We start from the raw sequence: 23,312 nt of genomic DNA, 5'->3' as shown, positions 1-23,312 counted from the left end.
AAAATACAGATCTCGGCCCCACGGCAGACTTACTCGATCAGAGTTGGAAGATGAAGCATAAGGAAGTCGGCTTTCTTACAGCCTCCCCTGTGAGTCCACTGCAGCGCAGCACAAGTCTGCACCCAGCAATTGCGATCAGGTGACCCCACGGGCCTCACCGAGGTCCCACGGCTCTTAGTGACCCCTAGACTAAGGCTGCGCCGCCTGCAGCTCCGAGAGCCGTTTCAGCACAGTGGCGGGGCAGGTGCTGAGCTAGACCGTTTGGAGGGGCCAGTATCCGGTGAGGAACAGGATACAGGAAAGGAAATTCTGCCTGGACACGGCAGTGTGAGGGCAAGGGGGCATCGACAGACCTTCCCAGGGTGAGAGACCTGGGTATGTTTGAAGGCTGAGGGCGGAAGCTGCTGGACAGAAAGACTAAAGACAGAAGACCAGCATCTGGGGCTCCAGCCCCGCGATGGCAGGAGAGCAGGGACGCCGCAGTGGGGAAGGAGCGTGAGAGCGCCTGGCTGAGGCGATGCGAGTGCCAAGAGCAACCCCGTGGTGTCTCCATTCTTCTTCATGGCTGCCGAGCTTTTCCTGTTAAGTGCCCATCTCACTTCTATAAAGGAAAAAAAAAGGTTTCATATGATTATCGTGTTAGAAACGGTCATTTTATTCTTAAATAAACCTTCATTTTAGAAGATTAATCTTGAGTTTCTGGTGCCCACATACTTTTATCGAGCACCCCATACCCCACTTTTTTAAAAAGTGTCCACTTATGTAAACATACCATTTTCTTAGATGATTTTACTATTCATGAGGGAAGTTTTTGTTAAGGATATATTTGAATATTGAGTTTTTCCTATGATGTTGCATTCTGCTGCCCTTGGCAAAGTATACTGTAGATTTTCATGAAAAGTGAAAGCCACTCAGTCGTGTCCGACTCTGTGCAACCCCATGGACTGTGTAGTCCATGGAATTCTCCAGGCCAGAATACTGGACCGGGCAGCCTTTCCCTTCTGCAGGGGATGTTCTCAACCCAGGGATTGAACCCGGGTATCCCGCATTGAAGGTGGATTCTTTACCAGCTGAGCCACAGGGAAGCCCAAGAATGCTGGAGAGGGTAGCCTATCCCTTCTTCAGCGGATCTTCCTGACCCAGGAATCAAACTGGGGTCTCCTGCATTGCAAGCAGATTTTTTACCAACCGAGCTATTCGGGAATCCCATAGATTTTCAATCTTCGTTTATTTTTTGTCATCCAGATGTATCTTCTGTTTTTTTTTTTCTATGCATTTATTTTACAGCTGTGACTTTACTATGGACTTTAAAGAAATAAATAAAAAATGGAAAAAAAAAGTGACACCCATGTTGACCGAGCCATGGGTCCCTACTAAGCACCGGAAATGCAGCAAGTCTGAACTGAAAAATGCTGCAGAAATATAATACCCACCAGACTCTGAGGATTTAGTAAAAAGAAAACCAGTGCCAACCATGTAAATCATTCTCATATTGATTGCATGTCAAATTGACAGTGTTTGGGATACATTAAAGTGTATTTTTAAAATTGATTTTACCTCTTTCTTTCTGCATTCTTTAATGTGACTTCTAAGGAATTTTCCATCACATGGCTGGCATGATACTTCTATTTCAGAAGCCAGAAGGAGAGAAAGAAGAAGCTGGACCAAAGAGCCCTATCTCACAAAATAAACCTGTTTCTAGAACCCCAAACTCTGCCTCGGTCACACCAAGGTTGGGCTACACTGATGAAAAAAGTGCCTGTTAAGCCAACTAATCATTGGTACAAACAAAAGACAGTGGACCGTGTACACACTGTCTTCTCAGGTGCCATTTACACAGGGCAGGTACTTGGGTGACGCCACGTCCCTGTCCGTTCACAAGGCTGGGCCCTCGAGGCCGTGCGGTGGGAAGGGAAGCACCACCCAGCGAGCAGGGACCGCTCTGCAGGGCAGACAGGTGCAGGCTGGCCTCAGCGTCATCTGCACTCCGACGGGAATCATGAGCTGGGGAAGGCCAGTCCTTCCCTGGAGACACAGTCCTCCGGAGAACTCTGGGGCCGGGTCTGCGTGTGTCCCACTCTCAGTCCGCGCCCCCTTCCCAGCTGGGGGTGGGCGGTGGGGTACTTCCTGGGCGCCGCCTCCCCGGCCCCTCCGCCCTCCCTTCCTTCCCCAGCTGCCTGGACTCTGCACCCGCAGGCCTCCTTTCTGCACTTTCCTGTTCCCAGGATCAGAGGGCGAGGGGACCAGGGAGCAAGGGTGTTCTGTTTGCTCGCGGGGGCTGTTATCTAAGATCAACACCCGCAGCTCCCATCTCCACGGTGGAGGGAGGCCTCGTGTCGCAGCAGGGGCCTGGTCACCATAGACGCTTCGGGTTTTGTTTGTTTTTTTTGCTGGGGTTGGCGAGGAGAGGCTCTGGAAAAGCTGCTGGCCGTCTCGAACATCTCCCCACCTCACTCCACCTTCAGCCCTTCTGGGCTCCCAAGGTCAGGAGCCCTACGCTCAGGGGGCTCACAAGGGGAAGGTCTCCAGGAGACACGCTTACGCTCTCCTGGGACTGATGGGGCCTCCTGGTAGAAAGAAGTTTTCCAGCAGAAGGTACTTGGTCCCCACACTGCACTGTGGGGCTCAGTCCAGCCCCTCCCAGGTCCCCCGTCCCTAGAGTCTGCACAAGGTCCATCTCCCTGAGGTCCATCTACGTTAGGCCAGCATCTGACGGCCAAATGTCTGTTGGCGGCCCCAGCCCCTTCCTGATCGGGAGCCCACACGGCCACCGAGGGCAGCGTGGCTTTGGGGAAAGGGTGGCCCCTTTAAACAGTCAGTTCTCCCCATGAAACAAGAGGTGCAGCCTCCCAAGTCTTCAAGGTCAACCGGTCACTCCACTGCCCATGAGCCTTCAATGTCTTCCCTCCTCCAGATCAAAGCCCAGATGCCTGGTGCCAGGAGCTTCCCAAGGGTGCTCGTCCTCACCCCACCCCTCCTTCCAGGCCTTTCCTCACAACCCACTCCTCCCCCACCCCGCCGCCATCCTCCAAGCACCCCACCTCCTCACCAGGCGGCTCCACACAGTCCACACCCGCGCCTGCCGCTCACCTCCGCTCCGGCCCTCTGCCTGCAGCGGGCCTCCCTTCACAGCCTGGCCCCACTGCTGCAGCCCCGATGGGGGCGGCCTTCCCACCCTGCCAGCTTGAGCGCGGCCAGAAAGCAAGTTCCTCCTCTGATTGACACTAGAACGTCTACGCAGACAACACACGGAGCCCTCAGGAGTCACCGCCTGGGCATCCGGTGGGACGAAGGGCTCCGGGCAGGTTAGGAATCCCCTGTGTGGTTGAGCAGCTCGTCATTGAGGAACATGTGATGTGGCCGAGGCTGGCCAAGGCACGAAGAACAGCTACCATGTGACACTTGACAGCTTACAAAGGGTGTCACGTCCATCACCTCGGTCCATCCTCAGAGGCGCTCTGAGAAGCGGCCCTATGCAGGGGGCGCTTGGTGACCTCGCTGAGGCCAGCGTGCATGTGGTCACCCTTGGCAGCTGGGGCCACTCTGCTGCCTCTCAGGGCCTGGCCAGGGGAGGAGAGACAAGCCCACGTGTTAAGGAAGACCATGCAGAGCGGAGCCATCACCCCTTCCTCCCAGAGGCAAGGACGGGCCTTCAGCCCCTGCCGGAGACGGTCCCTGCCCCGCTCCTCCAGCTTCCTCATCTGAAAAACGGGGCTTCCCTCCGGGCGGCCTGAGAATGCCAGGAGGCAGGCTCTCACGTGCTCGAGGCCGTGCGAGCCAGAGCAGCGTCCCTCATGAGGCCCGAGGCAGCACAAGCCCCCAAGATCAAGCGACGATGCCTGGTTCATCACCGATTCCGTGGACATGAACTTGGGCAAACTCGGGGAGAGGATGAGGGATGGGGACGCCTGGAGGTCTGCAGTCTGTGGGGTCGCAGAGTCGGACACGACTTGGCAACTGAACAACAGCAACCGACCTGGTTCTATCCCAGGAGGAGGAGGGGAGCAGAAAGGCCAGCAGGTCACAGCTGCCGAGCAGCAACGCCAGGCTGGCCCCAGGGCACACTCTCCTTCCTCCCACCCAAGCCGAGGCGGGCACTCCTGGGCACAGGAGGGGCAGGTGGCCCCATGGGGCCGCCCCAGCCAACTCAGCCATCTCTCAGGGCATTTGACCTCTGCTGGTGACGTCTCCCTGGTGGGTGATGCGAGCATTTTTAGTTCCCAAGGAATGGCACTCAGCCCCCGGATGCCAAGCTGCCCTGAGAGACAGCTGCTGGTTTCAGACAAACACAGACTGCCCTATATAAGAACCAGACGGCCGCCAGGCACCACCTCTGCCCGGAACCCCAGGTAGGCACTCTGGGGACGCTTGCATGCAGGGGGTCTGTTTACGGGTCTAACTCACGGCAACACCCGCAGGCCCTTCTGAACACGGGGAGGTCACAGGGCCCTGCGCTGCCCGGCTGCTCCCAGCTGGACTTGGGAGTGGCCCCGGTGCCCCCGTGTCTCCTGGAACCTGGCCAGTTCGCCTTCCTCAGCCCTCCTCCAGAAACTTGGCACAAGGTTCTCAGGGCTGGGGACGAAGGATGTGGACAGTCCCACTGCCAAGCATCCGCCCCTGAGAGAATAGTCTTGGGAAGGAGCCCTCATGCTCCTACCTGGGGAGGTGGGCAGATGGCGCTCCTGGGGGAGAGCTGCTCCAGACAGCAGTCACCCCGGGTCCACCAGCTGCCATCTCTCTGCCCATCCCAGAGACCCTCTCTCCTCCAGGTCCGTCTGCCTCCAGCCAGGGAAGCCATGCCCGCCCCGTGGACCATCTGCAGCCTGCTGCTGCTCAGTGTGCTCTGCATGGACTTGGCCATGGCGGGCTCCAGCTTTCTGAGCCCTGAACATCAGAAACTGCAGGTGAGACGCCACCCCAGGAGCCCCGCGTCCTGAATGCCCCGAGCCGTGTGAGCTGGGCAGTGGCTCGCCCTGTCTGAGCTTCAGCTTTCTCCCCGAGGCCGAAGGAGGGCTCTGGGTCTGACCGTGGGTCCACACCTCACCCTGCTTCTCGGAGGAGAGGGGGGATTCAGGGCCTAAGGGGAGCACCTCCTCTTTCCTGCAGAGAAAGGAACCTAAGAAGCCATCAGGCAGACTGAAGCCCCGGGCCCTGGAAGGCCAGTTTGACCCGGAGGTGGGAAGTCAGATGGAAGGTGCAGAGGACGAGCTGGAAATCCGGGTGGGTTCCTCTGCAGTAGGAGGTGGGGTGGGGAGGGCGGCTACCCACAGACACCCACTTAGCAGCTACTCAAGGGACATCAAACAGCAGGACAACAGCGGGCTCCACACCCCTGGCCCCGCTAGGTCTCTGCCATCAACAGGCAAATGTCTAAGGAAATCTGCTGCACCGGGATGACCCCAGCAGAGGCGAGGGGGCGTGCCAGCGAGCATTCACAGACACTCAGGAGGGAGGAGCTGCTCACAGGCTGCAGGCGTCTCCCCGCAGAAAACCTTCCGATGGGCTCAGGGCCCTCTCAGACCTGACCTTACCCTATCTTGGCAGGGTGGTACCCTGGATGGGGAACCCCACCTGCAGGCCAGGATGGAACCCTGCAGGCTTGCTTGGGCTCAGGAATCCTGCACGGGACAAGGGCGCCATTGGGAGAGAACGGGAGGACCAGGAGAGACAGGGCATGAATGCGTTTTATGGGCCCCCCGCCATGTGACCTTCCTGCCGGGGGTCCTGGCCGTGGTCCTGGGAAAGGACTGACAAGGGTTTAGGTGGAGATGGGCATCTCCGTGCAGGGCAACCAGTGTCTCCCGAGGTGCCCCGTCACCACCGAGCTGCCGCACCCTCTCGGCCTCACTTTCCACGGCTCCGCCCTCCTGCACGTGAGCGTACTCAGTCGCTTCAGTTGTGTCCGACTCCTTGCGACCCCATGGACTGTAGCCCACCAGGCTCCCCTGCCCATGGGATTCTCCAGGCAAGAATACTGGAGTGGGTTGCCATGACCTCCTCCAGGGGATCTTCCCGACCCAGGGATTGAACCCATGTCTCTTACATCACCTGCATTGCCAGGTGGGTTCTTTACCACTAGCACCACCTGGGAAGCCCTTCTACCCTGCTTGGCATTGAATCTCTACAGCCACTGGTGGGGTCAGTACGGCTGGTCTCTGTGGCCTCATTTAGAGTTGAGGAACAGAGGTTCACCAGGGGAACCCGCTGGCCCAAGGGGTCACCGCCTGCAGGCGCCAAGGTGGGACCCACGGCCTGGGGGGCTCGGGTCCCCAAGCCCTCGGTCTCCACCACCGGTCTGGCAGAGAGAGCAAGTGCCCGGGAAGTCTCCTCTGCCCACCTCTGCTCCGGTCAGAGGTCAAATCCCCAGCCCCTGACTCTCCCCAGGCACCGCCTCCACCACGTGTGAGACCCCACCTGTCACGTTCCTACTTGATGACGGCCTGCAGATTCTTAGATTAAAACCAGGGAACTTTCCTGATGAGACTGCCAGGCCCAGCAGGCCAAGGGAAGCCCTGGGACTGCTCAGATGGGGCAGAAGTCTTGGCTGGGACTGTCCAGTTTCCACAGAGGCAACAGCAGGCCCTGCCTCAGCCGGAACCAGGAGTGCGTGATGTCCAGAGGTGGGGGCCCCACCAGATGTGGGGGAAGCCTGAGACACAGGCCGCATGTGTGGGCTGCGCGCCCCAAAGCCTCCAGTCCCGGGGTCCCACTTCAGGCATCGCAGGCCCCTCCACTCTCTCCAAACCTTTTCCTAAAATAGAATCTCAGAGCAGAATGCTTTATAGACCAAGTCCTGTCCCACCCCACCCGTCACCCACAGACCAGTTAGACACTGGGGCCTAGGGGGCCGTTTCCAGCCCCTCGAAGCCGCGCTCTCCCGTCTGACAGCTGCCTCACCTGTCAGCTGCCCCTCGCCCGGCTCCAGGGTGCAGACCAGCCCAGCAGGTCCCCAGCTCAGTGTCCACGGAGCCCCAAAGTCTGCTAGGGTCACCTGACCACTCGCATCGGCCACGGGGCTGGAGAGGAAACGAGTATTTACTGAAGGGAGAGAACGGAGGGGCCTCAGTTCCCCCCAAATCAATTACGTCATCTCCACAGCTCCATCTTCACGGTGGAGGCAAGAGGGGGAGGCAAATTTTAAAAGGGGAACCCACATTTTATGCATTGTTTTAACAACACCTCGGAGCATCCCTGCTCACCTGTGAAACGGGAGGCAGAGGGAAAGGCGCTCGGCCCGGGCCTGAGCAGGGCGAGAGCTGCACCCGTGCTGGGGGCAGGAGACCAAGAGCTCCCTTTCAGCCCCGAGATCCCTTCATGGACTCACCCAGGAGCTCTGTCACCAACACAGCCAGGAACTGGATGACCGGAGGCGAGCACGGTCTCCACTCCTCCAGAGAGAAACAACGATGCGGCTGCAAACAGAGTTCCTTCCTGGTCGCCCAAATCTTTGAGCTTCAAGTCGTCTCATAGGCTGCCGAGAAACTAGGAGACGTGGGGTGATCCCCCTGTAGAAGGGAAGAGACAGAGGCACAGAAAGTACAGCCTTGGCTCAGAGCATCGATCGAGGAAGAGGTCAACATCCTATCTGGTCCAACACGGAACAAGGAAGGGCCAGTGCAGTCGAGAGGAAGAGCTCCTGGGAAGGGAGGGAGGCGGGTGCAGAGACCGTCCCCTGGGCCGGTGCTGTGTCCACTGGGGAGAGCCCTGATCCCACATCATGCTCCCAGCTGTATCTCCATCACTGGCCATTCTGTCTGACGTCTTCCGAAGCTGAAAGGTGGGGGATGCCTGATATAGGGGACCCCACAGCTTTTATCAGTAACCTCTTCAGAGCCAGGTAAAGAGGGTACAAGGAGAGCCTCCTAAGGATCATGGAGTGGCAAGATCAGGCCCGGAACGGACGGCAAACTGGCTAAGCCACCCCTCAGGGGACCTGTCGGACCCCAGGCCTTTCCTTCTTCCCCTCCTGAGAGCACAGGGCCTCTTCTGGGGTGGGGGTGCCAGGGGCAGGGGTGGGAGGGTGCAGGTGACCTCTGACAAGTCCTGGGTGGTCCTCCTCCTAGTTCAACGCCCCCTTTAACATTGGGATCAAGCTGTCAGGGGCTCAGTCCCTCCAGCACGGCCAGACGCTGGGGAAGTTTCTTCAGGACATCCTTTGGGAAGAAGCTGAAGGTAAGTCCTTGCCCAGATCAGCTCAATTCCAAGCTTTGCCTGAGTCCCCGTGTGAGCCTGCCCATGAGTAACAAAACAGAGGTTTCATTCCCCACCCTGCCTCTCAAAAGAGCTTCTAATTCCTCTTTCCCAAAGAGTTATCACTCAGTACCCGTGGGGGATTGGGTCCAGGGCCCCAGCTTTTAGGGGACGGGCCGAAGTGGCACGGTCCAACTCTGGGCCGCTCCTCTCGCCATCACAGCACATCCCCTCCGCCCCCTGTGGAAGGGAAGCCAAACCGGAGGGCAACAGGAGGAGAGCGGACGCAGTAGAGGTTTTTTTGGTGGTTTTTCTTTTTTTGGCTACACTGTAAGGCATGGGGATCTTAAGTTCCCCAACCAGGGATCAAACCCGTGCCCCTGTAGTGGAAGCATGGAGTCTTAACCAGTGGACTGCCAGGGAAGTCCTGGACACAGCTCTTTGACTTGACCTCTTGCATTTCAGAAACCCTGGCTGATGAGTGAGCAGCCCTGGGACCAACCACCTGTCTGTTCTCCCACCCTCAGAAGCTCTCACCTGGCTTCCGGGACACTTCCGAGACCACGTGCACCTCTGAGGGGTACTAGCTTAGGAGGTGAATAAATGCTCAGATGGATGCAAAGGTTCAAAATGTTTATTTCACCAAAGACGGAAATTTCACATTTCAATGAAAAACAACGTGGCCCCGCAATTCCTGGTCTGTGGTCAATAGAGAGGAGAAGGACGAGGAAGAGCATAAAGCAAGGAGGTGTGAATGCTTAGAAAACCAAACCAGATCCACTCCTACAAGCAGATACGGCTGCTGGGGGATTGTAGGAGCGGAGGTGGAGGAGACACCGAAACAGGAAGGGGAAAGGAGGGGCAAGATGGAGGAAAAGACGACAAAGCTCCTTTAAATAGCAGAGCTTCCCAGGGGCAAAGCTGCAATGGGGGCTTCTTATTAACAACCAGCAAGGGCTGTGTGAACAGGGAAACTTCTGGTGACGCCATCGGAGCCAGGGTCCCTGAACTGACATTCACGCGGACAGGATGCTGGGAAAGGGGAAGCCTGACTTTGAGGCTGGACCTAAGTGGGGCACTAACAATGGAGACGGCCACTGCTGGACCTGGCTGACCTAACCCCTCCCTCCTCCTCACCCAGTGCACAGCGGATGCCACCTCCTGTGGCTGAGACTGACCACTGCCTTGGTCCCTTTGTTGATCTGGGACACGAGGTGGATGTCCAAACACACTTGTCACCCCAGCTCAGGGCTGAATGAGCCTTGATCGTTAGGCACACAACTTAATTCCAGCGAAGACCCAGTCTTCATGGAAGGGATGTCACTTAGCACTCACTTGCACTTTGGTGCGAACATGTGAGCTGACTCAAGAGCTGGTGGCGATGGGTGGGCAATCACAGGGGAGGCGCGCCACCCAGCCACCCACCTGACATGCACACACCCGTCACCAACATGCAGGACACCCCTCTGTGAAGCCAGGGCAACAGCCACACTCAGGAGAAACGGTCACAGAGAACTCCCTCTAGGAGCCAAGTACCTTCTCCTGTGAAGTTCTGCCCACCCGGCAATCAAGCATGCGTGCATGCTAAGTCACTTCAGTCCTGTTTGACTCACTGCAACCCTATGGACTGTACTTACTCCAGGCAAGAATACTAGAGTAGGTTGCCATGCCTGACTCCACGGGATCTTCCCGATCCAGGGATTGAACCCGCCTCTCTTACATCTTCTGAATTGGCAGGTGAGTTCTTTCCCACTAGCACCACCAGGGAACCCCCCAGGCACTCAAGACAAAGCACTAACCACTGATCACACTTGGTGGGCACCCAGAACCCATACCACCATCCCTCAGCGAAGAGCCACTTGTGGTCTGGGGAACATCACTATGGTCAGAAAGCTTCTTAGAAACAGTCTGGGGCCCTGCCCCCGCCCTCGGACAGGTAAGGATCTGCTTTCTAACAAGACTCCCAGGTACATATAAAGTGGTTTAGAGGCCACAGGGTCCTATTCACGAGCACAGCCCCGTCCCCCACCTGGCTTGGAGCAAGTGTCGACTCTCCTGTGACAAGAAAATGCAGGCCTGGCCAGCGGACCTCAACAAAACTGAGCGCACGGGAAACAGCTGTCCTGCCTCCTCTCTCATTCACCTCCCACCCCGCCCCCCAGCCCTCTAAGCCTCAGCTCTGATGTCAACACCAGGCCTGTCCATCAGGCGGATAACACACATACTTCTCCATCTCTTGGAGTACTCCCCACTGATGATCTGACCACCCAGTAACTTAGCTCAACGAGCCCTTGCTTCTGAAAGCATCTGCTTCCAAGTGGTGATCACAGTTTGAAAAGCTTTGTCCCCACAGGAGGAATCTAAGGTACTGGAAAGCAGGTGAACGACTTGCGTTGGGGGAGGCAGGGAGGAAGCTGGAGCCTCCAGCCCCTCACTCTGATGCAGAGACCAACATGCGGGCCTAGAGCTGAGTCACATCCCAGCTCTAAAGTTGAGCAGGGGTGCCACCCTAGCCCACCGCCCTCTTCTCAATACCCAGAGGAGGACCCAAGGCCTGAACATGTTCAAAGGGCCCAAGAAACCCGCTCGACGGACAAGCAGCCAGACGGGGCTCAGGGGAGGACAGGTGTCAGACCCCAGGGAACGCTGGTCACTGGCTGCCCCCTCCTCAGAGACAAGGCCTTACTCCTTCCTCAAGGGCCACACCAGCCTTCTCTCCCACTCGCCCAGGTCATTCACCCCACACACAGATGATAAGCACCCACTCTGCCCTGGGCGCTCTCACCGGCCCAGGCAGCATGGTGGGCCGGAAAGCTACGGGCTTCAGACTTGAACGTGAACACCAGCTGCCGGATCCACCCACGACGCTGACCTGTGCAGGCTGTCCCCACGTGCAACACCACCTTCACTGGCCACCGTCAAGAATGATCCAAGCATCTCCCGCTGGGACTAACTGTCTTAACGGCCACGTTTGCTGCATCCTTCCTGGGCAGCCCTGGCGCTCAGACGGTAAAGAATCTGCCTGCAATGCAGGAGACCCAGGTTCGACCCCTGGGTCGGAGAAGATCCCCTGGAGAAGGGAATGGCTGCCCACTCTGGTATTCTTGCCTGGAGAATCCCATAGATAAAGGAGCCTGGCGGGCTACAGTCTCGGGTCACAAAGAGTCAGACACGACTCACTCGCAAAGAGCCAGACACTACTGAATGACTAACACTTTCACTTACTGCTTACATGAATTTAGTGTACTTTCAGTTATTTTCACACACAAAAAAAACCACTTATGAGGGAGAAAACTGAAGTCTAGAGGCATTAAGAGACTTCCCAAGGTCACAGAGCAAACAAGTTTCTGACTCACCCAGAGCTACGGGCTCAGGCCACACTCCGGCACACTCAGCTGCAGACTCATACCAACGTCACCGCCTGACCCTGCTGCCTGAGGTCCCAGGGCTTCCTTTTGTTTCTATTTCTCCTTTTCCTTCACAATACATGGGGTCAGCTTGGGGTGGGCTGAGGGCAATTTCAAGTCAATAACTGGCAGAAAAACTGATCACAGGGAACACACTTGAGAATACACAGCATTTCTAACCTGGTCCCACATCAGCCTGCTCAGACCTGCTCCTGCACACGTCCCTCCTCGACACCAACTCCGGTTCTCTGAAGCTGGTGAACTTATCCCCAGGCTGAGCAAGGTATTTGCCACATAGGAGAAAACAACCTCCTTTTAAAAAAAGACTTTAAAAAAACCCAAACTTTTGTGTTTTATAACTAATAACGCCAGGTACATTAGCATAATAGCACATAAGCTTAACCTCTTACATGCTGACGGGGCGTAAGAAATTCTCTTACGATGGTGAACAGGCACAACAGGAGAGACCCACGCTCAGTTACCTCCCTCTAGCCTGAATCCACGTCCACGCAGCGTGGAGAGCAAGCAAAGGGACTGCCTGGCCACAGACCGACGGCTCTCCTGCCGTCTTGAAAACTTCACTCAAGCATCGCACACTTCAGTGGACACTGGCCCAGATCTTACAGAAATCACTGATGCAAAAATGAAAACGCTTGGTATCTTCAGGACATTCCATCCAAATGCAGAAGAATACACCTTCTTCTTAAGTACACATGGAACATTCTCCAGGACAGACCACATCTTGGGTCACAAATCAAACATCAGTAAATTTAATAAAACTGAAATCGTATCAAGCATCTTCTCTGACCACAATGCTATGAGACTAGATATCAATTACAAAAAAAAAACTGCAAAAAACACAAACACATGGAGATTAAACAACACATTTCTAAATAACCAACAGGTTACTGAAGAAATCAAAAGGGAAATAAAAAAATTTCTAGAAGCAAATGACAATGAAAACACGACAACTCAAAACCTATGAAATGCAGCAAAAAAGAGGGAAGTTTATAGCAATACAATCCTACCTCAAGAAACAAGAAAAACATCGAGCAGACAACCTAACTTTATACCTAAAACAACTGGGAAAAGAATAACAAAAATAACCCCAAAATTGGTAAAAGGAAAGAAATCATAAAGTTCAGAGCAGAAATAATTGAAAAAGAAATGAAAGAAACAATGATAAAGATTAATAAAACTAAAAGCTGGTTCTTTGAGGAGATAAACAAAATTGACAAACCTTTAGCCAGACTCATCACAAAAAAAAAAAAAGAGAGAGAAGAATCAAATCAGCAAAATTAGAAATGAAAAAGGAGAGGTTACGACAGACAGTGCAGAAATACAAAGGATTATAAGAGACTATTATGAACAACTATATGGCAATAAAATGGATAACCTGGAGGAAATGAACAGGTTCTTTAAAAAGTTCAATCTTCCAAGACTGAACCAAGGAGAAATAGAAATTATGAACAACCCAATTACAAGCACTGAAATTGAAGCTATGATCAAAAATCTCCCAAAAAGCAAAAGCCCAGGACCAGATGGCTTCACAGGAGAATTCTATCAAACATTTAGAGATGAACTAATGACTATCCTTCTAAAACTCTTTCAAAAAACTGCAGAGGAAGGAACACTTCCAAGCTCATTCTATGAGGCCACCATCATCCTGATACCAAAACCAGACAAAGACAACACACAAAAAGAAAACTACAAGCCAATATCACTGATGAACATAGATGCAAAAATCGTCAACAAAATTTTAGCAAACAGGATTCAGCAACACACAAAAAAGCTCATACACCATGATCAAGTTGGGTTTATTCCAGGGAAGCAAGGATTCTTCAATATACACAAATCAATCAATGTGATAAACCATATTAACAAATTGAAACATAAAAACCATATGATAATCTCCATAGATGTAGAAAAAGCCTTTGACAAAATTCAGCACCCATTTATGATTAAAAGTCTTCAAAAAATGGGCATAGAAGGAACCTACCTCAACATAGTAAAGGCCATATATGATAAGCCTACAGCAAACATTATTCTCAACGGTGAAAAACTGAAAGCATTCTCCCTAAGATCAGGAACAAGACAAGGGCGTCCACTTTCACCACTATTATTCAACATAAGTTCTGGAAGTCCTAGCTACAGCAATCAGAGAAGAAAAAGAAATAAAAGGAATCCAGAGCAGAAAAGAAGTAAAGCTCTCACTGTTTGCAGATGACATGAAACTGTACATAGAAAACCCTAAAGATAGTATCAGAAAATCACTAGAGCTAATCAGTGAATATAGCAAAGTTGCAGGATACAAAATCAATACACAGAAATCACTTGCATTTCTATATACTAACAATGAAAAATCAGAAAGAGAAATTAAGGAGTCAATCCCGTTCACCATCGCAACAAAAAAAGAATTAAATATCTAGGAATAAACTTACATAAGGAGATGAAAGAACTGTACACAGAAAATTATAAAACACTAATGAAAGAAATCAAAGATGACATAAACAGATGGAGAGACATTCCATGTTCCTGGGCAGGAAGAATCAATATTGTGAAAATGACTATACTACCAAATGCAATCTACAGATCCAATGCGATCCCTATCAAATTACCAAAGGCATTTTTCACAGAATTAGAACAGAAAATTTCACAACTCATATGGAAACACAGAAGACCCCGAATAGCCAAAGCAGTCTTGAGAAAGAAGAATGGAGCTGGAGGAATCAACCTTCCTGACTTCAGATTATACTACAAAGCTACAGTCATCAAGACAGTATGGTACTGGCACAAAAACAGAAATATAGACCAATGGAACAAGACAGAAAGCCCAGAAATAAACCCATGCACCTATGGGTATCTTATTTTTGACAAAGGAGGCAAGAATATACAATGGGGCAAAGACAGCCTCTTCAATAAATGGTGCTGGGAAAACTGGACAGCTACATGTAAATGAATGAAATCTGGACACTTCCTAATGCCATACACAAAGATAAACTCAAAATGGACTAAACACCTAAATGTAAGACCAGAAACTATAAAACTCTTAGAGGAAAACATAGGCAGAACACTCGATGACATAAATCAAAGCAAGATCCTCCTAGAGAAATGGAAATAAAAACAAAAGTAATCAAGTGGGACCTGACTAAACTTAAAAGCTTTTGCTCAGCAAAGGAAACACTAAGCAAGCTGAAAAGACAACCCTCAGAATGTTGTCTGGAGAAAATAATAGCAAATGAAACAACTGACCAAGGATTACTTTCTGAAATATACAAGCAGCTCATACAACTCAATACCAGAAAAACAAACAACCCAATCAAAAAGTGGGGAAAAGACCTAAACAGACATTTCTCCAAAGAAGACACACAGATGGCTAACAAACACATGAAAAGATGCTCAACATTGCTCATTATGAGAAACGCAAATCAAAACTACAATGAGATATCACCTCACACTGGTCCAAATGGCCATCATCAAGAAGTCTACAAACAATAAATGCTGGAGAGGGTGTGGAGAAAAGGGAACCCTCTTGCACTGTTGGTGGGAATGTAAATTGGTACAGCCACTATGGAAGACGGTATAGATACTCCTTAAAAAACTAGGAATAAAACCACCATATGACCCAGCGATCCCACTCCTAGGCATATACCCTGAGGACACCAAAAGTGAAAAAGACACGTGTATCCCACTGCTCACTGCAGGACTATTTACAACAGCTAGACCATGGAAGCAACCTAGATGTCCACCGACAAATGAATGGATATATTAGTTGTGATACATATACACAAATACAATATTACTCAACCATAAAAGGGAACACATTCTAATGAGGTGGATGAACCTAGAACCTATTATACAGAGTGAAGTAAATCAGAAAGAAAAAGATAAATATTGTATTCTAACGCCTATATTCAAAATCTAGAAAAATGGTACTGAAGAATTTATTTGCAGGGCAGCAATGGAGAAACAGACATAGAGAATAGACTTATGGGCATGGGGAGAGGGGAGGAGAGGGTGAGATGCATGGAGAGAGTAACATGGAAACTTACATCACCGTATGTGAAATAGATTGCCAACGGGAATTTGCTGTATGGCTCCAGAAACTCAAACAGGAGCTCTGTATCAACCTAGAGGGGTGGGATGGGGAGGGAGATGGGAGGTTCAAAAGGAAAGGGATATATGTATACTTATGGCTGATTCATGTTGAGGTTTGACACAAAACAACAAAATTCTGTAAAGCAATTATCTGTCAATAAAAAAAATAAATTAACTGAAAACAAAACAAAACCCAAAATGCTTGCATTACTAAGAGCTTGCAGTAGAGCGTGATTACTGTTGGTCCCAAACTTAACACAGAGAGAAGGATGTGAAACCTCAGAAAGGCCAAGAGCAGATTTCCCAAGACGAAGAGGCCGTTGCTTCGTGAGGTGGATGCAGCTGCTGTGTGTCTGGCTGCGACTGAGTGAAGAACGTCCTGGAAATACAGAAACCAAGGACTGTGCGTCCGAGAGGAGGCCACCACAGATTTCAAATGTGTTCACTGTTCCTGGAACAGAGCCTCCCTCTGGCGCGTTCACTTCTGGCTTGAGCACTTGTGTCCAAGGATACCTTAGGGCAGCACTGGCAGATGGGAGGAAATTCTGTTTCATGGCTTGCAGTCAGTTTGCCCAGAAGCATCAGAGCTCACAGTCCAAAGCCCACAGAACAACTGAGTCATTGACGACACCCTTGGGCACTCAATTTTTTTTCCTCCTATTGCACCGTTCTGGAACAAAGAAAGTATCTATTTTTCACGGCCAAGAAGCACAAGTATATCTGGGTGTTCCCAGGCAGTAAATTGAGAGTTAATGCTCAAAGGCAGCAGAACTTTCTTTTTAAAACAAAATTTATTTATTTGGCTGCTCTGGGTCTTGCTGCAACGCATGGTATCTTCATCACATCAAGCAGGATCTTTCGCTGCACTGCAGACTCTCCTCAGTCGTGGCGGGCACGCTCCAAAGCATGCGGGCTTCAGTAGTTCCAGCACACAGGCTCAGGAGTTGTGGCACGCGGGCTTGGCTGCTCTGCAGCATGTGGGACCTTAGATCCCCGACCAAGGATCGAACCCGGGCCTCCTGCAACAGGAACATGGAGTCTTAGCCACTGGACCACTAGGTAAGTCCAGCGGCAGAACTTTGAAGAAGGGACCAGGAATGCTTGTTTCCTGTGCTAAGGCACATACATATTCAAGGATGCCTCCAGACCTTTGGATTCTTGAGCTAGCCAATGACTAAACGACTGGTAACACTCGGAAAGATACACAAACGTGGAGGCCATGGGAGGTCCATCACTTTATCTTCAGAAAGTGGTGGTCAAAGGGGGCAAGGGGGCAGAGACACAGAGGCATCCCGGCAGCACAGCAAAAACAATCCAGTCAGCCACACAAAAACTAGATCAGAACCAATGCCAACCAGCTTTCACACCCACAGGTCATGTGCACTGTGTAACAGGAACGAGGAGCCTAAACCTGGAGACACATGTGTGTGGTCTCGTGAGCTTTCCTCTGCGGGAAGCCTGCAGGGGCGCAGAGACCTCCACTGGAGCCGCACTCTTCATCCTGGCACGCAGGCCCGGTTGGTTTTCCCGGGTAGGCTGCAGTCCTGGGGGATCTGTGAGCGGGAGCACCTTCCCTGAGGTCCTCTTGCTCAAGCAGGCTTTCCTCGGGTCCCCCAATCTGTCGGGAGCTCCCTCGGCCAGGATGCGCCCTGGACAATGAGCGCCCATTGGCCCCACTGAATCGACGGCAGTGGCACCAGTGAGGCCAGTGGCTGAGGTCCTTCTGCCAGTGCTGACTGGGAGCTGACATGGAAACACTGAGGATCGGACTGAAGGGTCATCCAGGGAAATGAGGGGCTCCTTTGCCGCCTGAGTGGTCTCCGACAAACGTTCCCCGGAGGAGAGTTCCACTGGAGAGGTGTGTTTAGAGTGGAGAAACCAGGAACCCCGCTACGCGCCCCCACGCGCTTAGCTGAGAAGGGCTGTGACTTTATCCACAGACCACTCACGCCACCAGCTGCAGAGACACCGCTGGCGGGCGAGCTCGCCACATCCTCACATCCTCCCCTCTTCTTCCGGGGCCCTGGAGCCCCGCACTTACCCCTCGCCCACCCCCACCTCCGCCAGCCTGAAGGGGAGCGCCCACCGAGGTCTCAGGAAGCACCCCGTCCGGGGGGCTCTCACACACCCTTGAGGGGGACACGCAAGCCGAGCTCACACGGCCTTCCTCTCGTCAGGCCACCGGTCGGGGAAGAGACGGGGACAAGGGTCAGCCTCGAGGTCACTCAAGACACCCCGGGCTTGCGGCTCACCCCGTTTATACACTCTCCGTCTCAAACGTCGAGACCCAGCCACTCTGTCTTGGATTTTAAAACCTAGCAGTGTGACCTTCGTCACCTTTTCTGGGAGACTCCTGATGGCACGTCTGGGCTTAGAGGCTATAGAGGCGGCAGGCGTTCTCGCGGAGGGAGGCCAGGGTGTGGCTGAGCGACAGGACCTTGACCCTGATGCTCTCTCGAACTGTGGCCAAGGCTAGGCCGGGGTGGGCGCACTGGCAGACGCTCCTGGGAACCTGTTAGACACCAAGCCTTCAGGACACGGCTCCACCTTCCGGGCATGACCATCACGTCCAACCCCTCCCCGGCCCTCCCCCAGCAGGGCCTCTCTGACACTGTGCAGACGCCCCTGTCTGCAGGTGCAGAGAGTCCAGTCATGGGAGCACCAGTGAGCAGGTCCCACGCTTCCCTGGACGACCCTCTATAGGGTGGGGCTCTGCACCGCCTGGAACAGAGTAGCTATGCTTCAGTTTCTCGGTCCCCCAGACTCTGATTCTGAAAAGCAACACAGAGGCGGCATCTACACATCCAAGGTGTGGGGGCGGGGCACCTGGAAAGGTACTGTGGCCCGGGTCCTGCCAGCCCCGCGTGGTGACCGCCCGCCTCCCACCCTCTCCCCTCAGAGCCTCAGCTCAGCCTGAAGACGGCCCTACCTATCATGGCAGGAAATGGGGGGCGTTGCTTTCCATGACGATTCTCTCCAGCGGGATCTCTCTCTCAGCCTGCCAGCTCTCCCGGACAGAGGAGCAGGTCAGGACGGCCGTGAAGCCCACGGACATGTTGGGAAAGAGCTCCAGCAGGGGCTCGACGACCCGGTAGCTGCCGGTGAAGCAGTAACTGCGGAAGGACACCTCCAGGTCGGGGCTCCCTCCTAACCCACTCTGCAGAGCCCCGACCTCCTCCAGACCCGTCACCTCGCTTATGGGACTGCCGGTGGGAAAATTTTCAGACACAGAAAGACCGCATCCCAGGGAAGGACTCATAGTCCACGCAGTCAGGGGCAGAGTGGACAACCCGAGTCCCTCGGAATCACAACAGCAGGGAAAGACTACGTCCACGTGGTCAAGTGAACAAGAAGGAAATAAAGTTGAACACAGGGGGCTGGCCTACAGGTGAATTTTCTTCTCTGAACTGACCCCTGTCTGCACTCTTAGTACAACACACATCAGCCTACAAGGCTGAGTGCCCACGCCCCGTGTCTCTGATGGAGGCTCCGCTCAGAGGTGACACTCTCCCGGCCCGGGGACCCTGGAGGCAGGCGTCTAGTGGCCGGATAGCCCCACCCGCTTCGGCCACCTGTCAGGACCCGGCCTGGGATCCAGACTCCCTGTTTCCTCAGTTAACCCATTCTCACCCCTCTTGAAAGCACCAATTGGGCATCACTCCTGACCTCACTGTAGCCAGACACAGCTAAGGGCCCCTCCTCTGGCTCCCAGGGCACCTGGTGTCCACCTTAGCCCCACGTCCTCGGGACAGGGACCACCTGACCGTCTCTCACAGCGCCTCTGGGGCCCCTCCTCCCCAAGCCCAGCCCACGCCTAAAACAGACACACAATGCAGGGGTCGGTGACTTTAAAGACCCCTAAGCACCATGCTGTACATTGTCACCCTGCTTATTTAACTCCTATGCAGAGCACATCATGTGAACACCAGGCTGGAAGAAGCACAAGCTGGAATCAAGATTGCCGGGAGAAGTATCAATAACCTCAGATATACAGATGACACCACCTTTATGGCAGAAAGTGAAGAGGAACTAAAGAGCCTCTTGATGAAAGTGAAAGAGGAGAGTGAAAGATCATGGCACCCGGTCCCATCACTTCATGGCAAATAGATGGGGAAACAGTGGAAACAGTGGCTGACGCTATTTTGTGGGGCTCCAAAATCACTGCAGATGGTGACTGCAGCCATGAAATTAAAAGACGCATACTCCTTGGAAGGAAAGCTATGACTAACCTAGATAGCATATTGAAAAGCAGAGACATTACTTTGTCAACAAAGGTCCATCTAGTCAAGGCTATGGTTTTTCCAGTGGTCATGTATGATGTGAGAGTTGGACCATAAAGAAAGTTGAGTGCAGAAGAATTGATGCTTTTGAACTGTGGTGTTGGAGAAGACTCTTGAGAGTCCCTTGGACTGCAAGGAGATCCAACCAGTCCTTTCTGAAGGAGATCAGCCCTGGGTGTTCATTGGAAGGACTGATGTTGAAGCTGAAACTCCAATACTTTGGCCACGTCACGCAAAGAGTTGACTCATTAGAAAAGACTCTGATGCTGGGAGGGATTGGGGGCAGGAGAAGGGGACGACAGAGGATGAGATGGCTGATGGCATCACCGACTGGATGGACATGAGTTTGAGTAAGCTCCGGGAGTTAGTAATGGACAGGGAAGCCTGGCGTGCTGCAGTCCATAGGGTCGCAAAGAGTCAGACGTGACTGAGCAACTGAACTGACCTGAACTGGACTCTTTGGCTCATTCCAACCACCAACTGACACAATAAAGGTAACACTTGGTTCTCAGCCTACCTGGGATGCTCAGCGGCCTGGCCATCTTGCAAACAGGCAGCATACTGCTCACTTGGAAGTGCTAGAAATGAGCTGAGTATTTTTCTGGGTTGGCACCCACCACCATCATCTGAATCTGGAAATCGTGAGACACTATGGTCCATACTTTGTTCTCTGTGGGGAGATAAATAGGCCACAAGGATGGGTGGTTAGTATGCAAATCCATCTTCAAATGGCAGAAAATAAGGGAGCCACATTTTCACTGATGTTTTCCCTGAACTGATATAGAACAGAGCTAAGGACAGTACTCCTTAGAGTAACCCCTACCTTTTTCTCACACCAAAGTTCTCCTTAAATAGACGAAGTAGAAAAGTCATATTTTTTATTAAAAAACAAACTGAAGACCTGGATGATGCTCTAATGTCCACAGCACTGAAGGTGAGGCCCACTGTGTTCAACTGCCTTCCTGACACCAGACCCCTTCACTCCTTCCTAAGTGAACTATGTGCTCTCAAGCCTTTGCATCTTTGTACATGCTGTTTGCTAGGGTCAGAATATGCATCCTCTCCTTGTCAACAACTGCTCTCTTCACCTAGAACTTTCAGGTAACGTTAGACTCTGCATACTCTGTTAGTGAAATGCCCCACACACGTGGGATGATGCAAACATGTAATTGTCTTGGTGTTGTGGACCCTGAAAGTTTCATTGTGTGAAAATTAGATGATGAGGTTAAAGTAAAATCCTATAGGGACATCCCTGGCAGTCCAGTGGTTAAGACTCTTCACTTCTGAGGCAGGAGGCAGGTGGGCCGCCCAGGGTAAAGCAATTTATTCTCTATTGACGAAAACTCCAAGACAAGACTAGCAGGACAATTAAGGGAGAAGGCTGGGCCCTGCCCAGACCACATATTTCTCTTTCCCGAAGTCAGGAGACCTCCCTGACCACACATGTGCAGACAAGGCTCCTTGGAAGCCAAAAGGGGAGTCATGTCAAGGGACGTTCTACCCATAGGCCTTTGTGGTAAGAGCCATCTTGGCTAAGAGATGCATGCACACATCTGGGAGGATCCTGAGATGCACCAAATATGGACTGTGAACCAGGCAAATCAAATGACTGGCCAAAGGAAACCCAGAAGAAATACCACATAAACGTAATTCAAACTGCCACCAGAGTGCGACCCAGGGACTCCCCGAGTCAGCTCGTGTGCCTATCCACACGAATTGTACTTTTTTCCTCTTAATACATTACTTGCGTCACCACTTTCTGTCTTTGTAGGAATCCTTTTCTGCAAAGCTGAAGGGCCAGGTCCTTCGTCACTGACCACTGGTCTAGTGGCTAGGATCTGGCGCTTTCAATCTCTGGCTAGGAACCCAAGCCCCACTCCAAGCTGTTGCAGGCCGAGGCCACCTGAGATCACATCCACTGTGGGGGGCACAGGTTTGATCCCTGGTCAGGGAACGAACAAGCCATGACCCAGCCAAAAAAAAAAAATCCTATGTAGTTCTGCATTTGAATCAGAAGCGTCAGTATGTCACTAAGATAACTTAATGAGGTTATCTTTTAAAAAGTGCATATACATGTCCTAGCTCTGTCCACGAAAAAGTCCCCAAACAAGGATCAAACTCTGGCACCAGACTGTCATCACTCAATACAATTTTCCATTAAGAGAAAACTAGGCTCCAAGAGAAATGACTGATTCCAGGACTGCAACTGGGTAAGAGGAGCCTGGAACATATTGTCATAACAGAAACAAAAAAACTACTGGAGACAGAGGGTCATTCAAAACCCCAGGGCCAAAGAAGGATGATTTTCATTAACATCGATCAGAATTTCCCGCAATGGATTAAAATACATCAAGGATATTTAATTCTATAAGTTCATTGGAAGAAAAAAAAAATGTTTAATTTTGGAAGATGCTAGGTAACTAACACATTATTTTGACTATCAGAAAAAGAGGGTTAAAACACATCCAGCATTTAGTCATATTACCTAGTTGAACTGTAATATAGTTAACTACTCCCTTTATGGAAATATTGCAGCTCATCGGTGAAGGCTAAATGATAAATTAGAGTGTTATCATTTCATAACTTGTAGCAAGTTAGTACGATATAAGGAGGATTATCCTGGAGAAGGAAATGGCAACTCACTCCAGTATCCTTGCCTGGAGAATGCCACAGACCGAGGGCTACAGTCCACAGGGTCGTGAAGAGTCGGACACGACTGAGTGACTGAACACAGCAGGGAGGACATCCACGGCTGCTAACACAGCCACACGTGAAACTGAGAAGCCTGAGAGCGGAGTGCCGCACACAGCACTACGGTGAAACGGACACAAACCAGACATGAACTTCATCAAGCGTACAGTCCCCACCTGGCAACTTCTAGAAAACAGAGGAAAGGGGAACATGTTAAACGGCACCACAGGGAAATAATCAGCAAAATCCACATTGTGGAAAACCATATACATCATACAATCTACTGTTTCAACAGGTAAGCAATAAATTACAAAGGGAAGACACACACACACACAGAGCTCTATATTAAAAGAGATGACTTGAACTTGCCTTTCATGGGGTCTTCCTATTTCAGGAAGGCTTCCCAGGTGGTACAGCAATAAAGATCCCGCCTGCCAATGCAGGAGACGCAGGGTCAATCCCTGGGTCGGGAAGATCCCCTGGAAGGAGATGGCAACCCACTGCAGTACTCTTGCCTGGAAAATCCCATGGACAGAGGAGCCCGGAGGGCTACAGGCCAAGGGGTCAGAAAGAGTCAGCCGTGACTGATGTACTAAGCACAACACACATTTCAGGAAATGCCAGCTTCATTCCTCTAGTTCTCAAG

At 52.0% G+C, this 23,312-nt stretch overlaps 1 protein-coding gene and 1 long non-coding RNA gene across 9 annotated transcripts in view; one reads left to right on the top strand and one right to left on the bottom strand.

The window, feature by feature from the left end:
- Positions 1-466: 466 nt before the first annotated feature.
- Positions 467-23,312, bottom strand: part of LOC129635347 (uncharacterized) — a 29,464-nt gene continuing 6,618 nt past the window's right edge. For 5 of the 8 annotated variants that reach the window (XR_008706239.1, XR_008706237.1, XR_008706236.1 and 2 more), the window contains exons 4-8: positions 22,619-22,786; positions 20,493-20,645; positions 18,625-18,808; positions 18,033-18,207; positions 8,807-16,714 (exon numbers count right to left, since the gene is read on the bottom strand). This is a non-coding gene — a long non-coding RNA (uncharacterized LOC129635347). Of the gene's footprint in view, positions 602-6,897; positions 7,017-7,324; positions 7,506-8,806; positions 16,715-18,032; positions 18,208-18,624; positions 18,809-20,492; positions 20,646-22,618; positions 22,787-23,034; positions 23,146-23,312 lie in introns of those variants that run through there. The other 3 variants (XR_008706238.1, XR_008706243.1, XR_008706242.1) reach the window with 3 other exon arrangements.
- On the top strand, positions 4,797-8,808 carry GHRL (ghrelin and obestatin prepropeptide). Its single transcript, XM_055558268.1, has 4 exons — positions 4,797-4,904; positions 5,107-5,220; positions 8,064-8,172; positions 8,656-8,808. Exons 1-4 carry the CDS (start codon positions 4,797-4,799, stop codon positions 8,673-8,675), a joined length of 351 nt encoding a protein of 116 aa, XP_055414243.1. The 3' UTR covers positions 8,676-8,808.

This window comes from Bubalus kerabau, chromosome 20 (assembly GCF_029407905.1).
Source record: "Bubalus kerabau isolate K-KA32 ecotype Philippines breed swamp buffalo chromosome 20, PCC_UOA_SB_1v2, whole genome shotgun sequence".
Taxonomy (NCBI): Eukaryota; Metazoa; Chordata; class Mammalia; order Artiodactyla; family Bovidae; genus Bubalus; species Bubalus kerabau.
The sequence above is the reverse complement of the archived record's forward strand: the minus strand, read 5'-3'. Positions and strand labels throughout refer to the sequence as shown.

Bases quoted from the DNA above. Each gene is read 5' to 3' on its own strand.
- GHRL (XM_055558268.1), top strand. From the start codon at position 4,797: ATGCCCGCCCCGTGGACCATCTGCAGCCTGCTGCTGCTCAGTGTGCTC. The intron at 4,905-5,106 runs GTGAGACGCCAC...TCTTTCCTGCAG, and splicing joins CTGAACATCAGAAACTGCAG to AGAAAGGAACCTAAGAAGCC. The intron at 8,173-8,655 runs GTAAGTCCTTGC...CTTGCATTTCAG, and splicing joins CCTTTGGGAAGAAGCTGAAG to AAACCCTGGCTGATGAGTGA.